The 13,202-nt window shown below is 37.0% G+C and overlaps 1 protein-coding gene across 3 annotated transcripts in view; it reads left to right on the forward strand.

The window, feature by feature from the left end:
* SEPTIN14 (septin 14) overlaps positions 1–8,600 on the forward strand; it is a 93,744-nt gene extending 85,144 nt beyond the window's left edge. For all 3 annotated transcript variants that reach the window (XM_047839536.1, XM_047839538.1, XM_047839540.1), the window contains 2 exons: positions 1,838–2,006; positions 8,429–8,600. In XM_047839536.1, coding sequence (XP_047695492.1) covers positions 1,838–2,006; positions 8,429–8,502 — 243 coding nt within the window. In that variant the 3' untranslated portion in view covers positions 8,503–8,600. The remainder of the gene's footprint in view (positions 1–1,837; positions 2,007–8,428) is intronic.
* The last annotated feature ends 4,602 nt before the right edge of the window (positions 8,601–13,202 follow it).

Raw genomic sequence — 13,202 nt, forward strand, 5'->3', positions numbered from 1 at the left:
CCCCTCACTCTCTCCCTTTTCCATGACCAACAGCTACCTGTTGGTATCAGGTTGTTGATATCAGGTTCCCTTCACAGCACCTGATATCCATTTCTCCTCTAAATCACATCTCCACACTTACTATCTTCTTTGATGTGATCTCTTCTCTCCCTTTAATTGTGGAGTTTGTTCTGTCAGTCTTCAGGTTTATTTTTGGCACATTTATGATGATTGGATAGTTAATTAGTTGTGTTTGTGGGAGAAGGTGAGCCTCAGTTCCTCCTACTCCACTGCCATCTTCCTTCCAAGTCTCACCTTCCCATCTTTAAGTGAGTTTTCTCACTGATTTTTGCCATCATTTATAGATACCACACTCTCACATCCCCAGTCTTTTCAACTGTGTGTCAGTATTCATTTCCTTCTCAGGCATGAAAATGTAATTCTATCTGACTTCAGCAGAAGGAATGTAATCTTTACTTATGCGTGCCTGTGTGGCTCAGTCGATTAAGCATCTGACTTCAGCTCAGGTTATGATGTCATGGCTCATGGGTTCAAGCCCCATGTCAGCTGTGCTGACAGCTTGGAGCCTGGAACCTCCTTCAGATTCTGTGTCTCTGTCTTTCCCTGACCCTCCCCTACTCTATCTCTCAAAAATAAATAAACATTAAAAAAAATTTTAAAAAAACCCACCATGGATTTGGGACACCTGGGTAGCCCAGTCGGTTAAGCATCAGACTTGATTTTGGCTCAGGTCACAATCTCACAGTTCATGAGATCAAGCTCCACGTTGGGTTCCATGCTCACAGCATGGAACCTGCTTGAGATTCTCTTTCTCCCTCTCTGTCCCTCCCCCACTCACTCTCTCTCTGTCTCTCAGAAAGAAAGAAAGAGGAAGAAAGAAAAAAAGAAAGACCATGGATCTCAAACTTTGCTGCACACTAAAATTACCTGGGGATTTTCTAAAAGGACTGATGCTCAGGTTTCATTTCCAGATAGTGTGATGCAATTGATCTGTGGGTAGCCTGTGCTTTAGGAGATTTACAAACTTACTGAACCATTCTAATGGGCATCTAGGGTAATATCAACACCATGCTTGTGTTCTTCACAGCCATATAAGGCAGCTAATTAATATTGTGGCAATTTAAGCCCCTAGCCTGTTTTTCAAAAAGTTAAACTGAAAATTAGTTGGTCCTTTATAATTTTTTTGGATTAGCAAAAATTCAAAAATATACTATCTCTGATGCATACAAGCAATCCTTATGTTGAATAATGTCTTACTAAAGACCCAGGCCTGTCTCTAATGGAAACTAAGGTGGTATTATCTCTTTCTTATGATTAATTTGGCTTAAATCCCACAGATTAAAGATCTCAGTAGTAACAAGTAACTGAATGAGGTTTTTTTCTTCCTATAATTGTACTAATCTTAACAAGGAAATTATCAGACTTTCTTTTGAAATGACTTTATCAATTAAAGTATAGACAAAAAACTTATAATCCATGTCATAATTTAATGTATGTATCTTTACAGGACATGGATCTATCAATTTTTACTCAGAGAGATTAGTGGAAAAGTATAGAGTAAAAAATTATACATTAGTAAAAATTTTTAAATTGAGTATTTTTCATAATTTTGCATCTATTACATTTGGCTCAATGGGGACACATTTAAAATTAAAATTAAGAAAGAAATTTCATATATGATTTTCTACTTTAAACATGAAATTTAGAGACTGTTACTAAGATCATGCTCTACTCTGATGATTAGGTTATATTTAATAACCAGTGAAAACACCATCAAGTCCCTGGGAATGTGCTACCATAGTGTGCATTGAGTCACAGCTGCGCATTTGTTTTACAGTTACAAGAAAAGTTTGAGCATCTTAAACGAGTCCAACAAGAGGAGACAATGAAACTTGAGGAGAAGAGAAGACAATTGGAAGAAGAAATAATGGATTTTTATAAACTGAAGGCTGTTTCTGGAACATTACAGACTCTGGTGTGCACCAATATAAAGAAGGAGAAAGATCGTAAGAAATAGCCCTCTCTTACCATTCTGTGTATTATAGAGCCCTATCGCTCTCAAGTCTATCTTTCTGTGAGATTATCTTTATAACACTTAACTCTTCCCCAATTAGAATGAGAACTTCCCAAGAGCAGGTACCCTGGCCATCATATTAAATTTTGTGTCTTCAGTGTTTTTAACAAAAACTAACACAGTTTCCACTCAATAAATATTTGCTAAAATGAAAAAAAAAAATCAAAGAAATGCATAGCATAGTGTAAGTAGTGTTGATTAGCTGTTTTTGTTTGTTTTTTTAATACCATAGCTCTGGCTATGGCTCCAGTGCAAAACTATAACTATAACTACTCTATAACTATAAAACTATAACAACTATAACAACTATAACTATATATATAGGGGATTTGTTCATGAGCCATTGCCAGAGTCAAGCTCCAGCAGGTCCAGGGGTTCCTGAAGGCTGAACAGCGTTGGCAAAAAAATGAAAAAAAAAATCAAAAATAAAAATGGACACAGACAACAGCAGTGTGTTGAACTGGCTGCTTTATTGTGGCAAATGTGGCATTATATTTGTTAGCAATTACCTTGTAGTGTGCATCATCTATGTTTTCTAGCATTACCTAATTCTAAAAATGTTCCTATGTGTAATCACCTTTTAAGGAGTAACATGGTTATTTTCTCATAACATTCCCTCCTGCCCTTTGCTTATTGATTAATTTCTTACAATATTTTCATTATGTATCTACGTTTATCTATAATCTATAAAGCATTTGCTTTGCTGTTTTCATGAAAGGTCATCTATCTCTCAACACCTCAAGTGGAACAGTTACAGGAACATGACCTCTTAGTTGTTTCACTGAACCATTTGTGGTTTGAGGAACAAAAGTGTTCGCCTTGGTCCGAGGTGCCAGGAGGGAGCCAAAAGGGCCTTAGGAACCCAGGCCTTATACATTCTCAGAGAGACAATGCACCTAGGAAATAATGAACCATTCTGTACTTTAACCGACTAGGTTCAATCATCATCTGGAATGCCTCCTGGGGGCCAAGTGGACCTAGGGGTTGGAGTAACTTGTGCCCATAGATACACTCCTTTGTTGCCAGAGTGGGGCTTTCAAATCCATTTGTACTCCCACTTTTATGTAATTTGGCCTTAATAAAGTACCTGGGGAATTGTCTGTTGGGGAATTGCCCTTGATAGGCCCCTGGGAAAAGAACCTTTGGGAAAGAAATAAGGTTCCTCAAGGAAATTGTGCAGCCCTACATTTAGCCCTTGCCACTCCCTATAAAGATTCTTCTACCTAAAGGAAGGATAGCCTCATACATTTCCCAGCCAAGGAGGGACGAATGGATTTAAAACCCCCACTCCGGCAACAAAGGAGTGTATCTATGGGCACAGGTTACTCCAACCCCTAGGCCCACTTGGCCCCCAGGAGGCATTTTAGAATTAAGAGGTATTTAGATTAGGATGGGGATGGTCCCGATCCGTCCACCGCCTGGGCCCTGCCATCAGGCTGGTTGGATAGCTTGGCTTCTGGCAAGCCATATGTATAAAAATCTAATCTTATGCTCACTTCCTTTACTAAATTCCTAATAATTTCTTGATAGTTATTACAATAAAAGACTGAGTTTTGTTAGAACTTCTATGCTTTGAGGTCAGACCTTGTAAAACTATTAGAATAAAAGTCTTAGAAGTTGGGTAGAGCCAGAGAACAATGGAGCACCATAAGTAATATTTGGATGATGATTTATAGATTTTATGTATATATTAAAACTAAAGTTACCAAGCTTTTAGAAAATAAGTTGGATTTTTTTTGCTAATTCAAAATTTTCTTTCTGACTGAATATTCTAATATTTGTGTAGCTAGCCTTCACCATGACTCCTTCTGTTAAAATGCTACTTTTGAGGGGTGCCTGGGTTGCTAAGTTGGTTAATTGACTCTTGATTTTGGCTCAGGTCATGTTCTCAGGGTCTTGAGGTTGAGCCCTATGTGGTCTTAAAGTTCTCTCTCTTCCTCTGCCCCTCCCTTGCTCATGTGCTCTCTCTCTCTTTCTCAAAAATAAAAATGCTACATTTGAGGGCATTTATATGTTTATTTCAACAACATCTGGCATAGTGCATGATATTTTCTCATGTTCCTAAGAGAATATTTGTTTCTGTTGTAATTTTATTACTGCATAATTTCAAAGACAGAACTTTTTTCTTTTTAAAAGGATATCAGGGTATTATAATTTAGCTTCAGAATATAATAGTGTCTGGTTATATTTACTTATTGAAAAGTTTATTTAAAAATATGGGGAAAGGGAGGTACATCCACAGGATTTTAATTTTATTTTAATTTTATTATTTTTTTAGAAACAGAGAAAAAGAGAGTGCACGAGTGGGGAGAGGGAAAGAGGGAGAGAGAAAATCTTAAGCAGGCTCCACGTTCAGCGCTGAGCCCAATGTAGGGCTTGATCCCATGACCCTGGTATCATGACCCAAGCCAAAATCAAGAGCTGGATGCTCAAACAACTGAGCCACCCAGGCATCCCACATGCATAGGATTTTTAAATATGATATTAAATCATTTTACAGATTTTATAATTTGGGAGAGGAAAGAAATCTATATAAGCTTTCAATAGAAACTGTACTAGGACTAGGGTCTTTTTTTTTGCTCACTTTTACATTTTGCTCACTTTTGCTTTGCCTGACCACACAGTGGCTGGCACCTGTTTATTTGATAAATGAATACGTTAACAATACTTTAGCTGTATTATAGGTATGGATAGTTTAATCTAGATCATTAATCTTCAGAAGATAGACAATGTAACTTAGTGCTTTTCAAATGCTGGATTATACTACTAAGGGACTTTCATCTTCTTACTCTTTCAACACAATCTAATGTTATTAAAACTGGAGTCAGCAAGGTTGAGACATGTATAAAAAATAATAACATTAACTTTGTAAAAATTATCACTATTGCACATTAGAATGGACTTTCTGGTAATAATGTGACAGTCCATAGTTTCTTTTAGAGATTATAAAGGTTTACCTTACATAAACTGTGTATTTAAACAATTTCTTTTCTAATGGCAGAGAACAAGTTATAATTTAGGAAAATAAGGCATACATTTGCTCTTTGTATAACAGTTTTGTAAAATAGTGTGTTTCACATATATCCTTTAATTTATGATTACAATTACTTTTCTCTTTCAGATCCATTTTTATGTAAAACAGAAGTTCCAAATTTATGTAGCACAGTTTTCATAAGTCAGAGTTACTAAAGACTTATAAGTATAATTTGGCTTTCCTTTTTTTTATTTGCTACACTATTTTGATATTAATGCAAATTGCCTTTTTAAAAATTTCAGTTTCCATTTGATCACTACTAGTAATATACAGTGCAATAATTTTAATGCAATGATTCTGTATTTTGTCACTTTTATAAAACTTGTTAAATTTATTAATAAGTTGAAGTAGATTTTTTTGTAGATTTATTTGGATTTACTAGGTATGTGACCATATCATCTCTGATTCAAAAGAGTTTACTTCTATTTCCTTGCCTTACTGAGTTGACTATGACTTTTATTACAATGTTCAGTAAAAGTGTTGACCTCTTTAATATTAGGAAATAGACACCAAAGTCTATCATTTTTTCATCTTTTTTGAGATATAGTTAACATAGAACATTGTGTAAATTTCAGGTGTACAATGTGTTGATTTGATACATTTATATATTGCAAAATAATTACCAACATAGGATTAGCTAAGAAACTTCCTGTCATCATGGAGAGAGGAGCAAGAGAGAAAGAGTGAAAACAAGAGTGAAAACAAATGCAGGGGATTGCACAAAAAAACTTCCCCCAAACCACTGACTGGAAAAAGGAGAGGGTTTAAATACAAGTTTTTTATAAACAGTAGAGTGCAGAGTCTGAAGTTTCTGCAGTCAGCACCACCAGGAGGGTCGCACCCAGTGGGCTCAGCAGTGCTGAGTGGGGAAGGAGGGCAGAGACCCAGGAGTGGACAGCATGGTCTGAGGGTTGCATGGGGAGGAAAAAGTTCCCCTGCTTGGAGTGCATTTGGCAGAGGTGATTTGGCCTTTCTGTGCACAAAAGATCCTGTGGATGCCATTGAGCTGCCCCGTTCAATAACATAACAAAGATGCTGGCTGAGGACAGCAGCCTTGGCACCAGTTTTGTGCTGCTATGTACCATAAACTCCGAACTGGAGGATGGTTGTGTGACCATAGTTTTGGACAAGACTGCACTGGCCACAGTGCAGCAAGACCCTCCCCAGAAGATCAGCATCGGTCCTCGCCACAAGTGTCTCTGATGTTTGGAGTTTAGAATCACAGCCATGCCTGAGATAAAATACAGGAGTGCTTGCTGCCTGGAAGGCAGACAGCTCAGACACAGACAGGGTGAGGGTGGGGATCTGATGGAAGCTGGGGACACAGTAAAGATGATTGCTCATCTGTAAGGGCTTCCTGAGTGGCAGGTAAGAGCTCCCTGCTCCAGAGACAAGAGAGCTAGGCTAAGCCATTCACTACCCCCACCCCCAACAACACTGATCCAGTTCAGTGAGCAAAACAGTGCCACCAAGTGGAAGCCAGAGCTACTTTCACCAAACACCACTGGAAGCACCCTGCAAGTGTATCTCCTCTAGGGCAAGTCCACCTGAGAATCAGAGCAGCAGGCCCCTCCCCCAGAGGGCTAGGACAAATCCCTCCTATGCACCAACTCTACTGATTGTAGAGTGCTGCAAATCTTCAGTTCTAGGGGAAACAAGATCTAGTTTTCCTTGGGGATTTTTTTTTTTTTGGATACAGAAGAAGCAAATTATTTTCATTTTAAATTTTATTTTGTTATTTATTTTTTACTTTATTTTATTTTACATTTTATTATTTTTACTTATTAAAATTTTTTTAATGTTTATTTTTGAGACAGAGTGTGAGTGGAAGAGGGGCAGAGAAACACACACAGAATCTGAAGCAAGCTCCAGGATTTGTGTTGTCAGACAGAGCCCTACATGGGGCTCAAACCCATGAACTGCAAGATCATGACCTGAACCAAAGTCGGACACTTAACTGACTGAGCCACCCAGGCACCCCAATTTTTACTTATTTTTTGAATCAAGATTCTCTCCTTTTTATTGTTCATATATTTATTTTTAATTGAAATTTTAGTAAATATACAGTGTAATATTGGTTTTGGGAGTAGAATTCAGGGATTCATCACTTACATACAACACCCTCTAACCCATCTTCCATCCACCTCCTTCCATCAACCCTCAGTTTGTTTTCTATTATTAAAAGATAGAGTGATTTGTTTCCTTCTCTTGTGGTTTCCCTGTCTCCTCTTCCCATCTCCCTGCTTCCTATATGTTCATCCGTTTTGTTTCTTAAATTCCACATATGAGCGAAATCATATGGCATTTCTTTCTCTAACTGACTTATTGAGCTTAGTATAGCACATTCTAGCTCCATCCATGTTGCAAGGGGCAAGATTTCATTTTTTTAAAATGGCTGATTAGTATTCCAGTGTATATATATGCCACATCTTAATCCACTCATCAGAATAGACATTTGGACTCTTCCCCTAGTTTGGCTATTATTGATAATGCTGCTATAAACATTGGGGTGCATGCACCCCTTAGAATCTGTATTTTAAATTTTTTAATGTTTATTTTGAGAGAGAGAGAGAGAAAGAGAGAGCATGAGTACAAGCAGGGGAAGGGCAGAGAAAGAGGGAGACACAGAATCCAAAGCAGGGTCCAGGCTCTGAGCTGTTAGCACAGAGCCCAAAGAGGGGCTTGAACTCATGAACTGTGAGATCATGACCTGAGCTGAAGTTGGATGCTTAACTGACTGAGCCACCCAGGCACCCCTAGAATCTGTATTTGTGTATGCTTTGGGTAAATGCCTAATAGTGCAATTTCTGGATCATAAGATAATTCTATTTTTAGTTTTTTGAGAAACCTCCATAATGTTATCCAGAGTGGCTACACCAGTTTCATTCCCACCAACAGAGCAAGAGGATTCCCCTTTCTCTGCATCCTCACCAACAATGTTGTTTCTTGTGTTGTTAATGTTAGCCATTCTGACAAGTGTGAGGTGGTATCTCATTGTGGTTTTGATTTGTATTTCCCTGATGATGAGTGATGATGAGCATCTTTTCATGTGTCTGTTAGTCATCTGGATTTTTTTTTGGAGAAGTGTCTATTCATGTGGTCTACCCATTTTTTAACTGGAATTTTAGTTTTTTGGGTCTTAAATTTGATGATAAGTTCTTGATGGATTTGCAAACTAACCCTTTATCAGATATGTCGTTGGCAAATATCTTCTCCCATTCCGTAAGCTGCCTTTTAATTTTGTTGATTGTTTCCTTCACTGTGCAGAAGCTTTTTAAGTCCTAATTGTTCATGTTTGCTTTTGTTTCCCTTGTCTTCAGTGACGTGTCTAGTAAGAAGTTGTTCTGGCTGCGGTGAAAGAGGTTCCTGCCTGTTTTCTGCTCTAGGAGTTTGATGGTTCCCTGTCTCACATTAGGTAGTTCATCCAATTTTTGAATATTTTTGTGTGTGTATGTTGTAAGAAAGTGGTCCAGTTTCATTCTTTTGCATGTAACTGTCGTTTTTCCCAACAGCGTTTGTTAAAGAGACTGTTTTTCCCCATTGTATCTTTTTTCCTGCTTTGTCAGAGATGAGTTGAGCATTTAGTTGTGGGTCCATTTCTGGGTTTTCTATTCTGTTCCATGGATTTATGTGTCTGTTTTTGTACCAGTACCATACTGTCTTGACTACAGCTTTGTAATATAGCTTGATATCAGGAATCATGCTGCCTGTAGTTTTTTTCTCTCTTGCAGGATTGCTTTGGCTATTGGGGGTATTTTTTGTTTCCATACAGATTTTAGGATTGTTTGTTCTAGCTCTGCAAAGAATGCTGGTGGTATTTTGATAGGTATTGCATTAAATGTGTAGATTACTTTGGGCGATATAGACATTTTAACAGTGTTTGTTCTTCCAATCCATAAGCATGAAAAGTTTTTCCATTTCTTTCATAATTCTTCTAGAGTTATCAGTACAGATCTTTTACCTCTTTAGTTAGGTTTATTTCTAGTTATCTTATTCATGGTACAATTGTATATGGAGTCTATTCCTTGATTTCTTTTTCTGTCACTTCATTATTTGTGTATAAAACTGCAACAGATTTCTGCATGTTGATTTTTTACCCTGCGACTTTGCTGAATTTATCTATTAGCTCACGCAATTTTGCGGGGTAGGCTTTCAGGTTTTTCACATAGATTATCCTGTCCTCTTCAGATAGTGAAAGTTTCACTTCTTCCTTTCTAATTTGGATGCCTTTTATTTCTTTTTGTTGTCTGAATGCTGAGGCCAAGACTTCCAGTACTATGTTAAATAGTAATGGTGAAAGTTGATAACCTTGTCTTGTTCCTGATTGTAAGGGAAAGGCTCTCAGTTTTTCTCCCCATTGAGGATGATATTAGCTGTGGGTCTTTTGTATATGGCCTTTCTGATGTTAAGATGTTCCATCTATCCCTACTTTGTTGTTTTTTTTTAATCAAGAATGGATACTGTAATTTGTCAAATGCATTTGTTTTTGCATCTATTGAGAGACTCATATGGTTCTTATCCTTTCTTTTACTGATGTGGTGTATCACGTTGATTGATTTGTGAATATTGAGTCATCCCTACATCCCAGGAATAAGTTCCACTTGATTATGGTGAATAATTCATTTAATGTACTGTTGGATTCTATTTTCTAGTACCTTTTGGGAATTTTTGCATCCAGGGTCATCAGGGAATTGGCTTTTAATTCTTTTTTTAGTGAGGTCTTTGTCTGGTTTTGGAATCAAGGTAATTCTGGCCTCATAGAATGAGCTTGAAAGTTTTATTTCCATTTGTATCTTTTGGAACAGTTTGAGAATAGGTATTAACTCTTCCTTAAATGTCTGGTACAAGTCCCCTGGGAAGCCATCTGGACCAGGAATTTTGTTTGCTGGAAGATTTTTGTATGGTGACTCAATTTCTTTATGGGTCTGTTCAAATTTTCAGTTTCTTCTTATTTCAATTTTGGTAGTTTGTGAGTGTCTAGGAACTCGTACATTTCTTTCAGATTGCCTACTATGTTAGCATATACTTTTTCATAGTATTCTCTTATAATTTCTGTATTTCTGTGGTGTTGGTTGTGATCTTGCCTCTTTCATTTGTGATTTTATCTATTTGTGTCCTTTCTCTTTTCTTTTTGAGAAGTCTATTTAGGGTATTGTCAATTTTGTTTATTCTTTCAATGAACCAGCTCTTGGTTTTATTGATATGTTTTAATGTATTTTATGGTTTCTAGATCATTTATTTCTGCTCTAATCTTTAATATTCCTTTTCTTCTGCTGACTTTGTGCTTTATTTGCTGTTCCTTTTCTAGATCCTTTAAGTATAAGGTTAGACTGTGTATCGGGGACCTTTCTTGCTTCTTGAGATAGGCCTGAATCATAATATACTTTCCTCTTGGGACTGTCTTTCTTGCATCCCAAAAGGTTCCAGACTGTAGTGTTTCCATTTTAATTGATTTATATGTATTTTTTATTTATTCCTTAATTTCCTGATTGAGCCATTCATTCTTTAGTAGGACGATTTTTAACCTCCATGTATTTTTAGGCTTTCCAATTTTGTGTGTGTGGCGATTTCAAGCTTCATACCATTGTGATTTGAAAATATGCATGGTATGATCTCAACCTTTTTCTACCTATTGAGAGCTGATTTGTGACCAAGTGTGCAATCTATTCTGGAAAATGTTCCATGTGCACTCCAGAAGAATGTGTATTCTGTTGCTTTAGGATGAAAAGTTCTGAATATATCTAAGTCCATCCAGTCCAGTGAGTCACTCAAAGCCATTGTTTCCTTGTTGATTTTCTGCTTAGATGATCTATCAATTGTAAGTGGGGTGTTAAAGTCCTCTACTATTATTGCATTAATTATCAATGAGTTTTCTCATGTTTGTTACTAATTGATTTATATATTTGGGTGTTCCAAGCTGGAGACATAATTGTTTACAATTGTTAGATCTTGGTGGATAGACTCCTTAATTATAATATAATGCCCTTCTTTGTTGCTTGTTTTAAAATCTAGCTTGTATGATATAAGTTTGTCTACTCCATCTTTCTTTTGACATTCATTAGCCTGATAGATGGTTCTCCATCCCCTCACTTTCAATTTGCAGGTGTCTTTGGTCTAAGGTGAATCTCTTGTAGGCAACATATAGATGGATCTTGTTTTGTAATCCATTCTGATACTCCATCTTCTGAATGGAGCCTTTAGTCCATGTACATTCAGAGCAATTATTGAAAGATACAAATATAGTGCCATTGTAGAGCTGGTGTTTCTGGTAATGTTCTCTGGTTCTTTGTAGTCTTTGTTATGTTGGGTTTTATTTTTCTCCACCCAAAGAGTCCCACTTAAAATTTGTTGCAAGGATGCTTTAGTGGTCATAGACTTGTTTGGTTTTGTTTTTCTGGGAAACTCTTTATCTCTCCTATTCTGAATGAAAGCCTTGCTGGATAAAGAACTCTTGGCTGCATATTTTTCCCCTACTGAACATGTTGAATATTTCCTGCCACTCCCTTCTGGCCTGCCAAGTTTCAGTGGACAGGTCTGCTACTAACCTTATATGTCTACACTTGTAGGTTAAGAGCCTTTTGTCCCCTGCTGCTTCCAGAATTCTCCTTGTCTTTGTATTTTGAAAGTTTCACTGTGATATATCATGGTGTTCACCTGTTTTTGTTGATTTTGTGTGTGTGGGGGGGTTCTCTGTCGTCCTGGACTTGAATGCCTGTTCCCTTCCCCAGATTAGAGAAGTTCTCAGGTATAATTTGTTCCAATAAGCTTTCTATCCCCTTTTCTCACTCTTCTTCTTCTCGGACTCCTGTGATATGGATATTGTTTTGCTGGATTGAATCACTGAGTTACCTAAGTCCCCTTTGATGATCCAATAGTTTCCTTTCCCTCTTCTTTTCAGCTTCCTTGTTTTCCATTATTTTATCTTCTTATCATTTATTCTCTTCTCTGATTTTTAAATCCTTCTTGTGACTGTTTCTAGTCAATTTTACATCTCAGTTATAGCCTTCTTTATCTCAGCCTGACTAGTTTTTAGGTCTTTGATCTCAGTAGCAAGGGTTTCTCTGGTGTCTTCTATGCTTTCTATTCAAGTTCATCTCATAGTCTTATGACTGTTGTTTTAAGTTCTTGTTCACATATTTTGCCTATATCTGTTTTGAGCAAGTCCCTGGCTGTAATTTCCTTTATTAAAATTTCAATTCAGGTTAATTAACATATAGTGTAGTATTGGTTTCAGTAGAATTTATTGATTCATATAACATATACTTACATGGAACACCCAGTGGTCATCCCAACAATTGCCTTCCTTAATCTGGCTGTGATTTATTCTTGACTATTCTTTTGGGGAGAAATTCTTTGTCTTGTGATTTTGGCTAGGTTTCTGTCTTCTGTATGTTTGGAATGTTTATTTTATTTATATTGAGAGAGAGAAAGAGTGAGAAAAGAAAGGGGCAGAGGAAGAGAGAGTGAATGTGAAGGAGGCTCCATACCCAGTGGGGAGGCTAATGTGAGGCTCGATTGCATGACTGCAAGATCATAACTTGGGGAAAAAATCAAGAGTCAGACGCTTAATTAACTGAGCCACACAAGAGCCTCTTTTGCATGTTTTGAAAGTTTCTTGGGTTTCCTACACCAAAGAGCAGTGCTATATTAAAAAACTTCATACATTGTCCAGGCCTGACACTTTAGGAAGTTTTCCTGAATGCTGTATGCTGTGTGTGATCCGCTATTGTGTTTTGGCTGCTCCGTCTCACTGGTCAGTCCACTGCAGAGTTCCTCCTTGCTTGTAGTTGGGAGTGTTTGGACTTTAACTATGTGTTCTTTGATTTGTTTGAATAAAACGGGAAAAAGTAGGGGGAAAAAAAGCCTTATCCAAAAATAAAGAGAAAAGGAAAATGATTGAATAAAAAACCAAACAGGCAATCAAAAACCTACAAGCCTGATTCCAAAGAAAAGAACAGAAAGAAGCAAGAAAAAGAAAAAACAAGGGAGAAAAGGAAATGAAAAAAAACAAACAAAAAACTATGAACCTGATTAAAAAATTAAAAAAAAGAGGAAGAGGAAGAAGAGGAAGAAGAAAGGAAGAAAGGAAAGGAA

This window comes from Prionailurus viverrinus, chromosome E3 (assembly GCF_022837055.1).
Source record: "Prionailurus viverrinus isolate Anna chromosome E3, UM_Priviv_1.0, whole genome shotgun sequence".
Classification (NCBI taxonomy): domain Eukaryota; kingdom Metazoa; phylum Chordata; class Mammalia; order Carnivora; family Felidae; genus Prionailurus; species Prionailurus viverrinus.